Source organism: Cygnus olor, chromosome 5, assembly GCF_009769625.2.
Source record: "Cygnus olor isolate bCygOlo1 chromosome 5, bCygOlo1.pri.v2, whole genome shotgun sequence".
Lineage (NCBI taxonomy): Eukaryota > Metazoa > Chordata > Aves > Anseriformes > Anatidae > Cygnus > Cygnus olor.
The window spans coordinates 23,199,031-23,217,710 of NC_049173.1; the positions used below are offsets into that span (position 1 = coordinate 23,199,031).

At 46.9% G+C, this 18,680-nt stretch overlaps 3 protein-coding genes across 7 annotated transcripts in view; 2 read left to right on the forward strand and 1 right to left on the reverse strand.

Moving 5' to 3' along the window:
• The window catches only part of LOC121071472 (RING finger protein B-like), a 15,720-nt gene extending 9,004 nt beyond the window's left edge, over positions 1-6,716 (forward strand). For both annotated transcript variants that reach the window (XM_040559735.1, XM_040559734.1), the window contains 9 exons: positions 165-384; positions 1,375-1,398; positions 2,172-2,294; positions 3,002-3,189; positions 3,927-4,126; positions 4,443-4,534; positions 4,868-4,922; positions 5,622-5,719; positions 5,874-6,716. In XM_040559735.1, the coding sequence (XP_040415669.1) occupies positions 165-384; positions 1,375-1,398; positions 2,172-2,294; positions 3,002-3,189; positions 3,927-4,126; positions 4,443-4,534; positions 4,868-4,922; positions 5,622-5,719; positions 5,874-6,088 (1,215 nt within the window). In that variant the 3' untranslated portion in view covers positions 6,089-6,716. The remainder of the gene's footprint in view (positions 1-164; positions 385-1,374; positions 1,399-2,171; positions 2,295-3,001; positions 3,190-3,926; positions 4,127-4,442; positions 4,535-4,867; positions 4,923-5,621; positions 5,720-5,873) is intronic.
• Positions 6,717-7,132: 416 nt separating this feature from the next.
• Positions 7,133-14,442, reverse strand: GSTZ1 (glutathione S-transferase zeta 1). 3 transcript variants are annotated; one of them, XM_040559748.1, is made up of 10 exons: positions 14,343-14,442; positions 13,246-13,297; positions 12,261-12,328; positions 11,369-11,449; positions 10,771-10,896; positions 10,204-10,279; positions 9,338-9,390; positions 8,056-8,105; positions 7,388-7,537; positions 7,133-7,289 (listed from the first exon to the last, which is right to left on the reverse strand). In XM_040559748.1, the coding sequence occupies exons 1-9, from the start codon at positions 14,361-14,363 to the stop codon at positions 7,411-7,413; spliced, it is 654 nt and encodes a 217-aa protein (XP_040415682.1). In that variant the 5' UTR covers positions 14,364-14,442; the 3' UTR covers positions 7,133-7,289; positions 7,388-7,410. The 3 variants fall into 3 exon arrangements, with proteins under 3 accessions (XP_040415682.1, XP_040415684.1, XP_040415683.1); XM_040559750.1 differs by lacking the exon at positions 14,343-14,442 and adding an exon at positions 14,071-14,201; XM_040559749.1 differs by lacking the exon at positions 14,343-14,442 and adding an exon at positions 13,818-13,897.
• Positions 14,443-14,460: 18 nt separating this feature from the next.
• POMT2 (protein O-mannosyltransferase 2) overlaps positions 14,461-18,680 on the forward strand; it is a 28,854-nt gene continuing 24,634 nt past the window's right edge. Inside the window, exons 1-5 of one of the 2 annotated variants that reach the window (XM_040559732.1) lie at positions 14,461-14,696; positions 14,985-15,069; positions 15,883-15,987; positions 17,136-17,244; positions 17,432-17,540. In XM_040559732.1, the coding sequence (XP_040415666.1) occupies positions 14,476-14,696; positions 14,985-15,069; positions 15,883-15,987; positions 17,136-17,244; positions 17,432-17,540 (629 nt within the window). In that variant the 5' untranslated portion in view covers positions 14,461-14,475. Of the gene's footprint in view, positions 14,697-14,984; positions 15,152-15,882; positions 15,988-17,135; positions 17,245-17,431; positions 17,541-18,680 lie in introns of those variants that run through there. The other variant, XM_040559733.1, reaches the window with a different exon arrangement.

The window sequence follows — 18,680 nt, forward strand, 5'->3', positions numbered from 1 at the left end:
TTGGCATATGTTTGGCAGCTGAAGGCTGTTGGCCCTTAAGACTTAACAGGAAAGCAAGCCTGAAAATGTGAAACTAATCTCTGGCCCAGTAACAGACAAATGTGAAATAGCCTCAGATCTTTCTCTTTGGAGCTGCTTTGACTAGCTAGGACTTTTTTTAACAGGTCAAGAGTCAGAGCTCAGAGATGGCTGCTAGAGCTCCCAGGCCTGGGAAGAAGGATTTCCGCCCACCGCTGAGGACCCTGGTGGTACCCTGTGCCCTGGAGTCACCATCTGGCAAGATGGAACCCAGTGAGGCCTGGAGGAAGAGCCCTGTCTGCCCTAAGAAGCCCAGGAAAGTTTTATTTGAACCCAGAGCATCTGAGAAAGATCTGGATGCAGAAGGTAACTCTGGCACCTTCCAGGTGTATTTTACAGGTCTTGTCTGCACTCTCTCCCAGTACTGCTGGCAATAACTTCCCAGTGCATTTCTCAGTGTACTACCAAGGCAAGGTGGGCTTGTCCGTGCCTTGTGAAGTACTGAGAACTGCTTCTTAGTCCTGGTTAAACTGCCTACTAATTTTTTACCTGTTGGGAAAAAGACAAATAGAACGTGGGGTACTCTTAGTGCCAATGCTCTGTACAATAACTTAATATCTTTTATCTCTTCATATGAGTATTGTTAGCCTTGTTTTACAAAAGAGTAAACTGAGGCACAAGAAAGTAACCTACCACAGTGTTCTGGGACCTATCCATTAGTCTTTCTGTTCCCCTGCTAACAGCATACCACTACTTGTTCTGTAGAAAACATTTGTTATTATTCATGTTATAACGACTACAAGAAGCAATATATATATTCATATATATAAATAGTATAATTGTACTGACTTTTCAGTAGTGGGAAGGTAGCTGTCAAGGGGTTTGGAAATGAAACCTTTAGGTTCTGGAGTGTGAATTTCGAGTCAGCTCTAAGGTGTGACCAAGTTTGTGTGTAACTGTTTGACAATAGTTTAGTGCTTCCCATGTGAAATCACTTACTGGGACTTGATTCTTACAAAGACAAACATAACTTCATCATAAAGATGCTTCTACTGTAGGCGGTGTGGGAAGAGGGGGGTGGAACGAGCCTTTATCAGAGGAGTAAAATGCAACACTGACAGCATGATGGCAGTCAAAGGAAATGTGCCTTGCTCTTATCAGAAGAAATGCAGAAGACAGGTGAGACTTTCTTCAGGACTCTTGGTCTTGCACCTTCTTTGTTGCTATGAGGTAGCTTTGCTGGGGGATGGAGGAAGGAAGGCAGGCCAAAGGGCTGTTAGACCAGAGAGCTGAGCACTTGTGGTCTATGTCTGCTGGCTGCTTTCCTTATGGGACATCTTTGTGTTTCCTTTGCAGATCTGGCAGTGGAGGAGTTGCAAGGTGAGAATCTGTCTCCTAGACCCTGGTTTGTCTTTCCAGCTTTGGTGATGGCATTCCCTTTAATGTCACAGGCCTCTCATGCTTGATTCTTTATCTCCCCAGTGATTTGGAACAGCAAACAGGTTGTGTGTATATGTTGTGTCCTCGATACCTTTGTGTAGGTGCTTCCAATACTGTCAGGTGCTCCAATGTGTGTCTGTAGCCCCTTTGAACCTCAGGCACACCTCTGGGTGCATAAGCCCTTTGAGACAGAGGGTAAGCTCAGCAAACTACAGGGGTTGGGATGGGAAAGGAGGAGAAACAGGGCGATAGGAGGAATATCTCTGGAAGCAGATCTAGGCTTCTGGTTGCTGTGTCTCAGGCACTGACAAGCTGTTCCTCAGTAGCCCTCCTACATGCTCTCGTGAACAGTAATGCAAGGGCACAGCACAAACGAGATATCCTTCTGGGGAGAGGTTCTCAGTGGGATCTAAGTCTGCCTGTGCCTGCCTGTCTCTGAAGTGGCAGCCTGTTTGTGTCCTGTATCCAGCCAGACTCCTCTCTGCTGGCTCCCTCTGCTACAGATGACTCTCCTAGTAGAGCAGATTTTCCCCAAAGCCAACAGAAAATCTTCCACAGGGAGCTGTGCCTCTTGCCACCCCAACGAGAAGGGAACTGAAGCCTTTCCCTTTTCATTTCCCCCTCTGAGCCCTCAGCTGCCTTGTTCTCCCCAGTGAAGGGAGCTGGAGACGCCTCTTCAGCCTGCTCCCAGCACGGTGCTCTCCCCTCCCCAGGCAGCCCCAGCCCGCGGTGGCGCCATGCCATGTGCCTCAGTGACCCGGCAATGGCTGTTCTGGTTGGCGGAGAAGGCGTCGATCAGCGGTCCTGCAAGGATGCGCTCTGGAAACTGGAAACTGGTAAGGAGCTTAGGGCTATTGGAGGCAATGGAATGTTAATGGGTGGATGGGAATCCAGGACGACTTGGGTGGGAGGGTGTCCTCTGGGGTCTTTGCTAAGGCAGGTGCTGGGTGGATTTGTCTTGATTGCGAGTCACTCAGCTGGAGCATGCATTCCTTACCACCTCTCAGGTACTGTTTCTCTTTGCCACACCCACCCTCTGTTACTTTTCCATATTTCTTTTTTTTTTAAATCCCATTCTTCACTAATGTCCCTTGTCCTTGGGCATCCACTGGTGCTGCACCAGGCTAAGCTGACAACTCAGTGCCCTCGGAGGCAGTGGGGCTATATGTGAGAGCTCTCCAGGAGCTTACATTTGAATTCTGAATGCAGCTGGGTGATTTTTAAAGGGCAAAAGCAATAGCACTGTTTGCAGTGTGTGTGATGACAGGTGGAGAAGCGTGAGAGACAATTGCAGTACCTTATAGCTTTCTGCACTTCATCGATCCTCTCGGCCACCTTTCTACTTCCCACCTAGTTAGTATTCCCCTGCACTCCTTACACAGAAACATTGCTGTGTAAATATTCTCTAGCCCTGCGTGAAAGGAGAGGAGGAGATAAAAGGAACAAGACCTTGAGTAAAGATTTTACGACATACTCTTTAAATGTAGAAAAACTGAGAGCATGTTCAAACTCTCATACCACCTGCCTGGTGTTGCTTCCACAGACAGCAATTTCTGGTTTCCAGTGGGTCTCCAGCGAGAAAATGCTATGCCATCATGCTTGCGTGGTCACACTGCTACGTATGACCCAGACACCAAGCGTATCTACGTCTTTGGGGGTATAAAGGAGGACAAAGACTACAGCAGCATCTACATTTTGGACACGGTCACCTGGAAATGGCTTCCTGTGGCTGTAAGTACTGCAGCTCTTCTAAGATAAAAGCAGAGGAAGGGTGTCAGGTCCAGCCTGAATGTGGCAATTGGTGTGCCCGTATCTGTACTCCAGCAGACTTGGTCCACTGTTGCTGCAGGCTGTCTGAGCTGCTTAGTCTTCTTGTATCTGTCAATCCCAACCTTGCTGAAAGGCCACAGGCTTGGCAGAAACCAGAGGCTGCGCCTACAGTGAATAAAGCAAGGTGAAAAAACAGTTGCTGTGGAGTGCTGTGTCTGACGAAGGTGGTGTGTGGGAGGTATTGTGCAAGTAGCGGAGGGAAATGGTCTCTCGTTTTATATGGTGCTATTCAGAGCTGCATTGGATACTGAGGAACTGGTCTTTCCAAATCAGAGAGCTGCTGTGAGCACAGCAGATCTCTGAGCAATTTAGACTCTGTCATGTCCTTGCAGAGCACCATGTCTGCTAAGGACTGTCTCTTTCCTGGCACACGATGGCTTTTTACAGAATAATCCTGGGATGAGGTCTTTCTGTTCCCTGTCTTGTTCTGAGGCAGCTGGGGTAGGAGGCCGATTTCCTGCTCTCATCAGAGCATTCTGGTGATGCAGAGTATGCCTGTGTGGCAAAGATCTGATTGGGAGCCAATAAAGTGAAAATCGAGACTTGCAGAACTCATGGCATGTTGTGGGCCCCTTTCCTATGGGCCATGCAGCAAATAATGCACTTCTCCTAACAAACATGTGCTGAACTTTTCCCAGGCTAAAGGGCGGGTGCCAATGCTGACTTACCACAGTGCAACTATCTACCGCAAGGAGCTCTTTGTTTTTGGAGGGACTTTCCATAAAACGGCATCACAGGCAGTTGGACCCTGCAGCAATGTGCTCTACGTCTTCAATCCAGAGCATGAAATTTGGTACCAGCCCATCTCAGAAGGGGAGAAGCCTCTGCCTAGGTTTGGGTGAGAGTGCTCTTCTTCCAGCCCTCCAGAACAGAGCAGGAAGCCTCTTCCCACCTTCCCTCCCATCCCAGTGTAGTTTCCTAAAAATTAGGTGATCTTCACTGTTTGCTCCCTTAAAATGGCCCTGTGTTTTGAGTAATGTGCTGTCATGAATCCTGATGGGGTTCTGGGGGTTGCAATGGCTGGGGGTAGGGGCAGGTGCAGATGGAGGGAGCTATTGCAGCTCATTAGGAGAAGCCAAGGCAGTGTGAACTAAGACTAACACTTCTGGGAACTTGCTGAAGACACTTTGCTCGCTTGTTTCTCCTTTGTTCAGGCATTCGGCTACTCTGCTGAAGAACAAGCTGCTGATTTTTGGCGGTCAGAGGACTTCTCTCTACCTCAGTGACATGCACATCCTGGATCTGGGTAAGTAAGTCTGTTCCAGGTAGCCACATTTGGAGGGTCTGTTCTAAGGCAAGGACTGGGAAATGAGGCAAGCAGGATGAGAAGGCAGCATTAGCACTGTAAAAATCCTTACTTAGCAGTGGAGATGGAGAATTACAGGCTAAAGAAACCCTTTGTGGGATAAGAGGGGAGGGAATAGGGAAAAATAAGAAACTCCTTTTTTGGAAGACAGGTAACAGAAAAGGTAGGCTGCTGATGTGACAGACTTTGGAAGCTATTGTCTAGTTGTGAGGCTGAGAAATGCTACTAGGAGTGATTTTTAGACATTTTGTCTGCCTTTTCCCTGGCTTTCAGGTTTCATGGAGTACACACCAGTCCCTCTCCTTGCAGGACAGCCTTCTGCACGTTGGTAAGATCCTGTTGCAGACCCAGGAGCTCTGTTCTTCCTCTGTCCTTTCTCTGTGATGCCAGGCTTAAAAGGTGTTTGTGATCAGACCCAGTTACGTATCTGTGCCCCACTAGTCAAAATACAGTGGGTGGTTCCTCTATGGTGGGACCAGAAATTCCTGTGCTGTACTACTTGGTGCTTGTAAGGTGTTGGGGTGCAGATCACTTAGGGTCCCTGGGAGTCTGCCTTTCAGGCTAAGGGAAGTTTTCTTCTGTGTTCTAATGGGACTGTATTGCCTGCTGTTTGGTCTCCATGGCACCTGGAGTATAAGAGATCCCCAGAAAGGAAGAAACGCTTATAAAGGAATGTGCTGTTCCTTAAGAGACTCTATCACCCACTGAAATACTGACTTAAATCAGACCAAAGCCCATCTAGCCTCTCATCTCATTTTGTACAGCAAAACACAGAAGTTTTGATGGATTCTTCTGGGGTAATGAGGTGCTTTTCAGGCCTGATAGATTCCTTGACTGGTAGAGGGAAACAAACAGCTTTTTCAGGGTTATTCAGCAAATCAGGGCAGAAGAGGACAAGAAGAAAACTTCATTCTTCTGTTTAAGCCCCCAGCCTGCTGTTCAAGTCTGCCCACCTCTGCCCATTCCTGATTGAGGCAACCCCAGCAGGTTTTGTGATAGTCACCTTTAGGTTTCGCTCTGGTCCCAGTTTTCATGCAGCTCTGGCTGTGTCGGACTGGAAGGTTCTGATCAGCGGAGGCTGCAATGCCAGGGGAGCCCTGCAGGACGCCTTTGTTTTTCACCTAGGTAAGTGAATCTCCCTCCCTATTTCCATAGTTGACAGTGACTGTTGGACTGCAGTGCCATCTCTGAACACCTAGTCTGATCTGTTTCGCCCTGTGCATTAGGAATATTTTTGTTTGCTTGTTTTTCCTGTATTGATAGACCCTTTCTACTTCAGATACTCTTTCATGGAGTGCAGTGAGCCACCATGGCCTCTGCTCTGTGCCCCGAGCTGGCCACACATTGCTTCATCTGACTTCCCCCCACGTGATGGCTGTAGGCAAGGAGAACAAAGATGAGCATAACCTGCACACAGTGTTGGTCTTTGGGGGCTCCAACTGCGCCGGGACCTTTTACAACAGCACAGTCAAGATCCAGCTGGACCTAGGATAATGCAGGGTAATCAGAATGAGTCTGGAACTGCAAGGACTCTTCACCAGCATAAAGACAAGGGTGGCAATAAATGAGTCCAAGCAACGTGGCAGTCCAAGTTTCTATATGCAGGTGAATGCTGCCTTGGCACATATCACTGATTCCTGAAGTCTTTCTGAATGCTGTGGGTATTGCCCTCTTAGGGCAGCTGATACACAGCATTAGATTGGCAGAAATGCCCTCCCGTATCACTGGCTTGGTAGCTGAAATTTCAGTGGGATCTGAGCGAAGCCTGCACAGAAACACAGTCACAGGTTTCTGGTTTTCCTTCTTGACCTACAGGTTTCTGGGCTGGAATTTCTGGGGTGCTCTGAGCTCTGAAGATCACTCAGCTGTGTGGTTTCATTTGGGATGGGTGGGATGGGACTTAATGCTGCAGGCTGGAAGTTCCTCAGTGTCAAAGTACCAGCAAGTTTCTGGCTTGGTGGGAAAGAATAAAGTTTGGATTCCCTTGGGAAACAGTTTGCAGCTGAGAACTAGGAGAAAGCCTACAGCAGTGTCTAAGGATAGGAAAAGGAAAAGAATGCCATCATTTTCAACACATGGGAGTGAGCTGTAGTCTTGCTGACTACAGCACAACTGCTTTGCTTTGCTCTAGACAGACCTTTATTAATTCTGCAAGATTTCTTGTGGATATGTGGAAGAGGTACAAATCAGTTGTGCCAGGTAGTAATTCTCTTGCAGGGAGTGACAGAGTTGCTGACTGTTGGCTCTCAAGACTAGAGGGACCCATCGTGGGTTAGGACTAAGCTCTCTGCTCTCAGGTATTAGCCCTTACTGTTCATATCCATGGCATTGAGGATTGTGCCATAGCTCTGAGGCAGCTGCAAGGACAAGAGGCCTGCTGCATTAGTAGTGCACTATGTATGCTGGTTCCTTTATGTCCTTTCTGTAGACAGTGGAAAGGAGAAGCCCCTGTGTGGAGTCTGGAATTGGCTTAATGCCCCTTAGATGTCTACAGCTACATAGCACAGTACAAAGCTATACAAAGAGGGCTTCTGGTAATTACATTCTGATATTTCTGCTTTAATCTGTTTCATGGACATACAGAAGTTAGAAAAACATATTCAGAAGTAGCTGCAAGCTTTCCAGCACAGGCACAGCTTCTGTAATTCCTCGAGGCTACTTCTGCAGCAGTAAGGCTTTCCCTCTCTCCTCCTTCCTATCAAAGTGACAGTGAGACATTAGTACAGGGCTTCTGGCTGGCACCAAAGTCCTACTTGAGCTGTGGCTGTTGTTCCCTTAGCCATTCCAGCTTACTTGATTTAATGGGTAGAAGGGCTTCAAGCTCGCAACTCTGCAGGAGTGTCTGGTTGCCGGGATGGGTGGCTTACTTTGAATGCCTCTAACTCCAGGAGCGCTTTGTTTATTCTAGTTATTGTGGGATATGGACCCAGATCCACATTGAATCTGCAAAAGGAAGAGGATTTGTGAGGCACAGTCAGCCAGCCAGTGCAGCATTGAGCAGAAGGATAGAGCAGTGTGCTGTGCCTGCCCAGTGTGGGTGAATCTCATGGGCTGCGGTGCATTTACCTTAAGAGAAAAGATTAATTCCTGTAGGTTTAAAAATAAATGCTAGAGGAAAGTTAGGCTACTTATTTCTTCCAAGTTCAGTATGTTTTTACATAGTGTTCAGCTTATGGTAAGAAGGCACTATGGCTTGCCAGGGAATCACGCAGCCACTACTTGCATAGGTTTAGGCTTTTCAACAAATATAGCCAGATTACTCTCCCCCACCCCCTACCTCACATGCAGAGTAAACATAGGGCAAAGAGGGAGAGAGGATGTGGGGTGCAAGCAGCCTTAGCTTTTCTAAGGACCTAGATCAGGTTTCCTTCAGGGGCCTCTGAGAAGACAGCCCAGCTCCTTATTTCCAAGATTAGGTGCCCTTAAAGAGTACCTAAGGCTAACAGCTTAGCATTAATTACCTTTCAGCATTGGCAACTTGAGGCACCAAGCACAGATCAGCCATGGAAACCTGCAAATGGAGCACAGAGAAAAGGGGTCAGAGTAATTACGCTATCAGCCAGTAGCATCTGATAAGATTTCATAAATTGTTGTGTAGAGAGGAGTTGTTGCAATAATCCCATTATTTAAATGAGCATTAATACTACAACAGTACAAGGACGGGAAACTTACAGAAATCACTAATACAAGAAGTTACCAGCCTTTAGGGATCTTTGTATTTACCAGCTGATCATGATGACCTCAAGCACACACTTCTTCTATAGCAACCACCACTGAGCAAACAAGTCTGCTGGCAAGCTGCAGAAGGAGGAGGCTGGGTTGTGTGTGTTGCATGGCTGGGAAAAGATGTGTAAATTTTGCTTGCTTGCATTGCAGGAGCATCAAAAAACTCCCAACAAGATCAAGACCAGCTGAATGATAGGGCTTTTGCGCACAAGCTCAGGGATTCATTCTGAAAAGATGACTCGAGGATAATACATCTAGCTGCCTATCTGCACAAAAGATGCCCACACCATTCCCCAGGTCATGAAACTCCGGGCATCTTTTTGGGAACGCATTTTTCAGCCTAAGATCTCATTAACTAGTCTTTGCCCATCAAGAGCTCCATAATGCTCCTGCTATACAATCCTCTGCATCACAGCATATTGCAGGAGCCTTCCTTTTCTGCCAGACTTTTATAGGAATGATCTGATTGCCCACTAAACAGGACTGCTAAATTGAAAAGACCTAAGTGTCTCTTGCTTGGGAAGGGTCAGAACAGCTTGTATGCAATTTCTTTCTGAAATCTGTCCATGATAAAATTGAAGAAAGAGCAGGAAAATTATACAACTTGGTTAAAGTTCACACAGGACAAAGTTAAAAAATGAATCTGTTTCCTGAGCCAAGCTTTGTCCCTACCACAGGATACTTTGAACTCCAAATCTACTAAGGATGAAAGATATTTAAACTGTTCCCACATCATCTAGTGGCAGCCAGTTCCCAGATCCTAGATAGAGCTGCAAATCTGGCTATGAGTATGTTATAGGCAGGAACAAATAAACGTCTTTATAACTATTTGCAAGTCAGTAATGGCTAAAGTAGGATCCATGCAGCTGTTTTGCCTGTGGTGTAGGCACAGTATGTAACTTCAGACATAGGATGTGGTTGTGCTGTCTCTCCACAACTAATTACCTTTCCTAGTTTATGTAATATGCTGGGGCTTCCAGTTCTCCAGTGATACATAACACTTTCTCAGGTACTTACCTCATCTCCCACACAGTAGCGTCCAGCAGTCTGCTGCAGAACCTGTTCCAGTGCTGTCAAGAGAGGGTACATTGGAGTAAGGCATTGAAAACTCATTTGGAAGGAAATCCAAAGACCTTTTAGGCTGGGAGTTATGAACAAGAGCATTTCAACTCTGAGCTGAGGATGAAAAAAGGAGCAATTTGGGGCAGAATCTAGAAAGAACGGAAATCCTACAACAGCATAGTTATGAGAGTCTTTAGTGTCCTTCAGTATTTTAGTATCCAGGGTGGTTTCAGCTGTTTCAGGCAATGCAGCTGAGATACTAAGAGCACAATGTGGAGATATGCGAGAGTGGGAAGGAGAAAAATTACAAAGATTCTATCTAGAAATGAAGATAGGCCTGTCATTCTAGCGTATGGGCGAACGGGTTCTGAGGAAACAAAAAACTCCGTATTTCTCATTGGGAAGTAAAGAAATTCTCTTCTACTTGCTAAATTCTGTGGGAGTTTGCCATCAGATGTCTTTTATATACAGAAAAAATCATACCAATATTGGTTGATAGAATTTCAAAGCAAAAGCCACTAGTTTGGGAGCAGCTGGGTGAAAAGAAGAAGTGCTGTCAGCCCTCGTGCTTCAGGGTGAATCAACTGCTGCAGTGTAGAGAATGGCCCCGAGCTTTTCCTCCAAGACCCTGGAGAGCTAGCAGTCCTCGACATGGGACTCCGGGTAGGAAGAGCGTTTTGCCTCCCAGCAGGGCAGCACCCAGCACAAGAGCCTAAGGCAATCTGTTGCTCTGGTTGAGGAAAAAGTAGGGCCCCTGTATGCTGACCCACAGAGTTTTGAAAGGTACTCAAAGTGTGGATCATTTTGGAGACAGGATGCACCTTGGAAGCCAGACGCGATGCACTTCTGAGCCCATTCCGTTTTTCTTTCCCCCATTTGTTTCAGGACTCTCAAGTTCTGTGAAGGTAAGCAATCTCCAGGTTAGATTGACTGCAGTTGGCAGGGAGGAGGGATGAGGAGGTGCCAAACCTGAGTGCCCTGCCTGAGCTCAGCCTGCTGAGTCAGCCCTGACCTCACCCTCAGTGAACAATGCACCCTGCTCGCTCTCTCTCCTGGGTCTGTTCTGTGACAGCAGCTGCCAGGGTATCCTTTTGCCTGTGCCTCTGGGGTCACTCCTTCTTCCTAAAACATTGTAGACCCTGCAGTGAAACCATATGGGTTCAGTTCTTTCTGGAAAGAACCCTGGGGTGCTGTGGGATTTTCTTTGTATGAAATTCTGTTGCTATTCACGGATTAGGCAGAGGCTAAGTACAGATTTCATCTGCTAACACACAGCCTTCAGGTCTGTCACTCTACTGGCCAGTAGCAGAAACTGAGCTTTGAAGAGGTACAGACTCCTGGAAATCCATCCTGTTTTTCTCATTTGTATGGATATGAAAAGGCAATACCTGGAGTGGCTGAATGCCAGAGGCAATGTGATCCGAGATCATTCTGACTTGGGCTCTCTTCTTTGGATCTTGGGGCAGGAGTCTGGGGTTAGGACGAGTGTCTTCTAAATAATGAATTATAGCTAGCTGCAATGAACAAAGAGATAAGGGGAGGTTATTAGGGAGCGGAGGAAAAGTATGCATCCTGAACACCTAGGAAAGGGGAATTTCTAGCTGGTCCAACATAATAAAACAGCTTTTGAAGTTTGTTACTAATCCAAGCAACTGCATATCCCCTTGGATGTTTTGTTGGGACCTTCTGATTTAGTCTTGCTGTAATTTGATGCGAACCCTAGCACAGCCTTCTAAATCAGACTACAAACTGTTCAGTAAAAGGTGGGATTTTGAACCAAAGCCAAGTTGAGTTTAAATAGGAGTTTCCCAGTAGGAACTACATGCTATTTCTACCCCCAAGTGGTATTCTTTTATTTATCACAAATGCTGTGTTTTGTAATGCACAAATGAAAGCTCTGGGGTAAGATACAAAGAAAAGCCTTCCCCTCTAGTCTGGGTAGCAGGCTAGGGTGAATGATTAGCAAGAAAGTGGCTGTTAACTCACCGACTGAGAAAGGGTGATGCCATCAATTTTCAAGGCTGGGACTTGCTGCATTGGATTCACTGCTTTAAATTCATCAGAAAGCTGTGGAAATGAACCTGAGATTACTGCAACCAGAAATTATCATTCTTTTCTTCCCCTAGAACCCAGTTAGCATTTTTTTTTTCCTTGTTTTAACCTGGCTTTTCCTTCTACCTCAGTACTAATATTCACAGTACATTACGCTATACTGTTAGCCTACAGCACGTTCTTGCTGGGGCTCAGGGATCACTGCATCCACAGCCAGACTGCCTTACCTCTTTATAAACCATCAATACAAAGCTCAGGATGGGTGGTACTACAGCAGCTTTACTATTACCGTTCTAGTTCTCCAACTCCATCTCAGCTTATACTGGCACATCAAGCTGGTGGTACTGCTAGGCACATGACTCCCAGTTGCATCCCCCTTGAGTAAGTTTTCTGTGGACATCTCTTCTGGCAACCCACCCCTTCCTTTGGCAGCTCCTTTGCAGCACCGTGCTATATTATTTAGCATCTTTTGGACACCCCTTCTGGTAGCGAGTGAGGTGAAGCCTGTTCTTATGTTACAGTGCAGCTTCTCTCAAGTCTGCGTGCTAGATATGTTTGGTTATATCATGCTAAGCAGGAACAAAAGATCCTCAGCCTTATGAAATTCAGTCACCAATGTTTAAGACAGAGAAGAAAACCTTTGGTCTCCTGCAGTCACCTTCTTCTGTCTTGCATGCCAGGGAACGCTGTTTGAAAGCAACTATTGCAGAGAAGCAGTGTGGAATGCAGTGACTTTCCCTGTGAACTTTCTAGTGCTGATCCCAATTCTCCTAATGATCCCCAAGTTCAGTACCCCTGGAGGGACCAATAGTAGCTGTATCCTTACCTGCTGCCCCTCATCCTTCAGGAGGTTCACTGGCACCTGGTCATAGGCAATCCCTTTCAGAGCCAGTGCTACGGAAAACAGAGTATACAGCTTCAGAAGACACACTGAGGCAAGTTTCATTGGTAATGGCCTCAAGGGAATGTTACCATCTCCATTTGGGAAAAAAGAAGGCTTTAAAACTAGAAAAGACCCTATCTCTCAAGAACAGCAGCCTGAATCCCATGAAAAGATAGTGATCTGTGAAAGGCCAAATGCAAATGAAGGACCAAAGCACTAAAGATCAGTCCTGGCAAGAACACTGCATTATTCAAAACAAGCTTTGTCACTCTTTGCAGCATAGTCTTTCCTGACGGGGGCTTAGGCAGGGCAGGGGATCCTGTATTCACCTCCCAAACCCTTTTCCAGGCTGCCTCAGTCTAAACGGGGTCAATTCCCAGCCCTGCTTAGCTCTCAGGATCAAGGCAGATCACAGTCTGATGTGTCTACACAGAGTGTAGGATCCCACTAAATAATGTGACAGAAACAGCCATCTGCATCACGTTAGCTTTACAAAAAGAGTAATTCTCTCTAACTAGCTGCACAGACAAATCTCCAAAAAATACCAAGTGAAGGGAAGGATCTTCCAAAGCCCGTCAAGCAGGGCTTGTCCACAGGCAAGGAACTGCTGCTGCTTCTGCCCTCTGGTTCGGAAAGCTGGGGAGAAGTTTGCACAAACCATGTACTCCCCTCCCACTTCCCACTGCCTCTTGAATGTCAGATGGCTACAGGAGATATTCTCAATTCTCTGCTAAGTGGAAATCCTCCTGTCTGCTCCTATCCCTTCCCCCAGCTCCAGGTACGCTGTGGTGTTCCCTCCCACTCTAGAGAAGGTGGAGAAAATGCAATGTCACTGTCCCAGGTTCATGTTTGCTGATCTCTTTCTTAATAAGTGACCGATTAATTCAGTTAGTGAAGGGGAGGATGCTGCAGTAAAACTGGAACTTACCAATTCTCACTCTCCATGAACAGGAACTTCGGAAATAACCATAAAGTATCGGCTGATAAGAGAAAGATAAAGTAGTTATATGGTGGGAATAAAATAGTATTTTAAGAAGGACAGTGCATTTCAGGAAGTTTAAGATACAGCAGAGCAAGTTTTGCTGGAGGAGAGGGTGCCTTTCTGGAAGCGAGTGTTCCTGTTCTGGGTGTACAGGTAGTACCACTGTTTTTCACGCTGGCTCTCTAATTAGTTTTATCTGTTTTCAAGAACGCACAAGCAATCTTAAAATTATCCTCTACAAAGTTTCCCTCTTTGCTCCTACCAGATGCTGCTGACTTCTATGCTGTCATGGATTCTTGAAGCAAATTCCCCACTGATTTTGCCAAGCACCTGCACTGGGTATTTGAGTGGCATAAAACAGCTTTTCCAGCCAAGGAGGGCAGGGCCAGACCAATTTCCAAACGAGAGGAGCTCCTGCTGTTCGAGATGAACGCTAAGAGGGCAGACAACTCACCTTCACCTGAATTCCAGCACCAAGGCAGCTCTCCCTGATGCTTTCACCCCACCCAAGCTCTCACCTTTTCTGATGCCATGGTCACTGCGTGCAATCTACTCCAGGAAATAAAAATCACCTCTTGCCTTTCCCTTTTAACTCAGCTGGGGTGGGGGAAGGCTTATCTCCTAAAGCCAATGAGAAAAGGACCATGCCCCCAAATCTGTGCCCCGGACGCAGAAACACAGCCAGGCAGGTTCAAGCCTTTGAATTGTAGCCAGCTGTATGTGCGTCCCCGTGGGCCCTGCTGCAGCTCCAGCCCTGGTGTCAGAACTTACCAACACGCTTTGAGGTCAGGAAGACATTTAGGAACCTGCCTTCTGTCTCTAGCTTTTTGTTCGGAATAAATAAGATAGCTAGAGAGACTGTCAGGCCCTCAGCAGTTACCAATGCGAAAATACAGCCCTGGGAATCAGACTTGAGGAAACTGAAGCCACGTGCAGAATTTCTGCAGAAAAGACGAGAAAGAGAAGAGAACCGCCCGCCCCCCTCAGCCGCCCCCCGCCTCCCATCGCGCCGGGGCCGGTCCCCGCGCCCTGAGGCCCGGTACCTTGGCTGCCGCCGAGCTCATCGCTGCGGGCCGAGGACTACAACTCCCGGCGTGCCCCGCGCCGCCCCGCCCGCCTCCATTTGCCGTGCCGCCGTGGGGCCGCCCCGCCGCTGCGTCCCGCCGAGCCCCCGCCATGCCGCCGGCGGGGGGCGGCCGGGCCGGGCCGGGCCCGCTGCGCTCCCGGGGCTCCCGCCGGCCGCCGGGGCCCTCCCCGCGGGCCGCCCCCCCCCCTCCCGCTCCGCTCGCGGCTCGGCCGCCGGCCGCCCCGGCGGGGTCGCGGGCAGCGCTGGCCCTCGTCACCCTCCTCAGCTTCGCCTCCCGCTTCCACCGCCTGCCGGAGCCGCCGCACGTCTGGTACGGGCGCGGCCGGTGCGGAGCGGTGCCCGGGCTGGCGGCGGGGTCTGGCGGCCGCAGAGCGCCCTGCACGGCTCCACGGGCCCCTGCGGGGGCGGGGAGGGGACAGAGTGCCGGGGCGCGGCGGGTTGGGGGTCCCCGAGGTACGGGGACCTCGAATGAATTGTCCCATATAGACTGCACGGCAATAACCCCTTGTAAGATAAAAAATATGAGGAAAAACACCTTCGTGGATTTTTACCATCCTCAGCGTTGTAGTAGGTTGTGCTTTGTGTTTATCTTTTCCAGTTGGGATGAAACCCATTTTGGGAAGATGGGAAGTTACTACATTAATCGGACCTTCTTCTTTGATGTCCATCCTCCTCTGGGGAAGGTAAACTGCTCTGCTGTTGTGTTTCAGAAGTCACGGGAATGGGCCACCGGAAGTCTTCCCTTCCTTCTGGTCAAATGATGTGGTAAACATCAATACCTCTCCTAGCTGTTGTTGGCATCATGGTATTTGCATTTTGTATTCAGAGTTTCAGCTTGCAGCTTTTCTTCTCTGTGAAAATGCTTTGAGCATGGGAAAGCAAAACAGCGTTGCCCGTTGGGTATTTGAAAGGCTTGAGCAGATGGAAGTTAAAAAATGAATGTGAGACCTATGTGGTCTAGAGGGGGTGTCTAATCAGAGCTTACAGATCAGAGGAACCAACCAGTTTCTGACAGCTTGTGTGCAAATCAGATGCCTACCACAAAGGACCTTGAGTTGCTATTTGGCAATGGAAGAACTTGTTCTAGCAGTAAAGGAAGTTTTGTGTAGTGATGTTGATGTATCACTTCTACCTCAGGTTGTCTTTCTTTCAGTCTGAGCCCCCTTAAACTGTGGGAATAGGGAGCTAGGGGAGAATCTACAGAGACAGAATTCTCTCTGATAAATCCCATGCTTGGTTACTTCTCTTGAGCCTGCAGTTGTACTTATAGTCAGCTAAAGTTCTTATGATCCCTTCTGATGTTGCTTTTAGATAAGGGCAATATGGATGCATATGAATTCTGTACAGAAGCTGTTGTTCGGAGGTGTGTCAGAATTAAGTTGTTATCCTGTGAATCAGACTGGCCTTGTATCAAAATCTTACCAGCTGCTGGCTTGGATTCTCCCTCCAGTGTGATTTCCCTGACCATTTTTTCCACTTTTTTCTTTTCTGTTCAGATGCTGATTGGACTTGCTGGCTACCTTAGTGGATATGATGGCACATTTCCATTCCAAAAGCCAGGGGACAGATACGAGCAGCACAACTACATGGGAATGAGAGGGGTAAGGCGTTACAGGCTAGTATCAAGCTTTTTAGCTCTCCTGTGCTTTTCAGTAAGAGCATTATGTCTTATGAGCAGCTTTAGTGGATTAGGTCAGAGGTCTCTTTACCCTTGTGCCTTGTCTCTAAGCTCCTTAGAGAAGTGTTGGTGGTTGTATTGTGAATAAGTCCTGATGTCTGGCTGTGAGAGGCCAGGTAAAAAAGAGAGGTGATTCTTGAGGGAATCTCTTGCTGCTAATTAGAGGGACTAGACTCCCGAGTGGTAGGGATATATTGCCTGTCCTACAGGCTGAGCTTGTTGCTGAGCTTGGGCTTCTGCTCACCCTGTCGTGGCTGGCTGTTCTGCTGGAGTCCATGCTGGCTGAGAGCCAAGGACTTCAAGAAAGCCAGGATCATTTGCTGCCGCCGCCACTGACGATGAGCTGAATGAGCTGATGGGAGGAATTACTATTAAGTGGTATTCTACCTGAAACCATGGCTGTGCTGTTATCTAGGAAGACCTAGAGCCGTAAACCTGGCAGCAGATAACACAAGTCAAAAGAAGAAAGTTACCGGTTGCTGGTGCCTAGAAAGAAGGATGAAAACGGGAAGGTGTATTTTCTTGGTTTACTTTCCAAGTCTCCAGCAATTCGTAGTTCTATGTTTCCCTGAGTCTAAAGTGGGAGAAGTGCTAAAGAGGGAGAATTTTATTGCGATGCTACTTTCTTTTGGGTTGCTTTGTTCTTCCTCCTCCAACTACCCTCGCTCTCATTTGAGAAGAGGAGGTGATGTTGGTCTGCTATAGATATAAGAAACAATATATTCTATTCTTAGATTTCGTATGGTAATATCTTGTTAAAATGAGTTGAGTATGATGGATGCGTAATGGGTCTACTTGACATACGTTTTTATGGATACCTGGTGCAGTCTAGAAAGAGAATGGCTATTGTTACTGACACCTCTAGAGACAGAGCAGAGTAAGCAGCTGTTGTTCTCTGAATGATATATCTTTGATCATTCGGCTTTTTCTGATGATCTCAGTCAATTCAGTAACTGCAGCACCCCCTGTAATTGGTAGGTATATAGCACGAAGGAAGGGAAAGGGTTTGTGTGTGTTTGTGTTCACCTTGGGGAGGGGTATAACTTCTCCCATCATCATCTTCTCTTGCAGTTCTGTGCGTTCCTTGGCTCCTGCCTGGTTCCCTTCGCCTACCTCACAGTGCTGGAACTGTCCAAGTCGCTGCCAGCAGCCTTACTCACAGCTTGCATCCTTATTTTTGGTAGGTGTTCCTGCTACAGCAAAATTGAACTGGTTAATTGTTCAGAGGGTTTCATTTCCAGATTATCATGAGATACCTTGCAGGGTACTGTGCTTAATGAGGGAGGCTTCCAAAAGCCAAGTTACTCTGTTTTATATGATGATTTTTAATGGGCAGTCCCATTTCTGACATCCGCGTCTGTCTGCAGATACGGGCTGTATTACTTTGTCCCAGTATATTCTGCTGGACCCCATTCTGATGTTCTTCCTGATGGGAGCTGTTCTGAGTATGGTGAAATGTAATGCCTGTGCAGATAGGTAAGATAAAGAAATGTTTTTTTGTTTTTAAACTATTGGTACTCAGCTTTCGCATGAATAAAGTCTTAGAGCCTGTCTGACACTTGATAGTCTGGGTGAATGGCTGAGATCAGATTGTTTCAGGAAACTTGGAGGTGAAAATGGCTTATGGTAGGGGAGATAAACTGTGAAACAAAGGTTTGTGAAACAAAGGAGAAGGTATCATGGCTAGGGTAGACCAGGAGGGAAACTTAAATAGATTTTTACATGGGAAGGAAATTTCAGCAGAAATAGTTTATGGAACTGCAAATCTTGAAAATGAATGCCAAAGCTTTTTAAAACTTCTTGACAGGAAAGAATGTGGTATAGGGCGTTGTAGGTTGGAAGCATAGGAATGAAAGATGTTTATAGCCTGTTTAAAGCTTTGCTCCTTAATGGCAAAAATATTAATACACCATTTTGACATAGTCACTTTGTCTCCAGAACAGAGAAACGCAGCTTAACAGTGACTGTAATCCTGTGAGCATTTATAAAATCCTGCTAGTCAAGGTAAAGAGTGTCATTTGTTGGGTTTAAAGAAATTGATACCAAAAATTTAAGGGAAATACAGCCAGGATGTTTCTGAATAAAGCAGTTAAATTGCTCAGGATATTTGCTATAGACTTACTGAGAGGGGAGTGTTTGTTTATAGGTGTTTGGATATGTCAGAGGGCTTCTTTGTGTTTGGGCTGTACAGAGTAGTTACTGCACAATACATCCAGAATTTGAAGGCATAAAAGCTTAGAATATTGTGTTATATATGAGCATTTTTTGCTTCATGCAGTATTCAAGTACTGCTCATATAAGTCTTAGCATGATTGCAGCACACATGGCTGAAGCACAGCCTGCACCGTCATGTAAGGCCATCTAAGGCTGTTCCCATCTACAACACGTCCCCCAGGGAGCGCAGGCACTGAGGTATAGGGCAGGCTTTGATCAGCTCGTGATGTAGCTCTGTGTGCCTTGACCTGGACTTGTCTCTCATGTCTTAGAAAACAGGATTAGCTCTAACTAGTTCATCTTATGTAAATTAAAAGCCAGCTCTCTCTCTTGTATTGTTTAGCAGGGCACAAGGATTTTTAGTTAAAATGCAACTATGAAGTTGATACTTGCCTGTGCAGT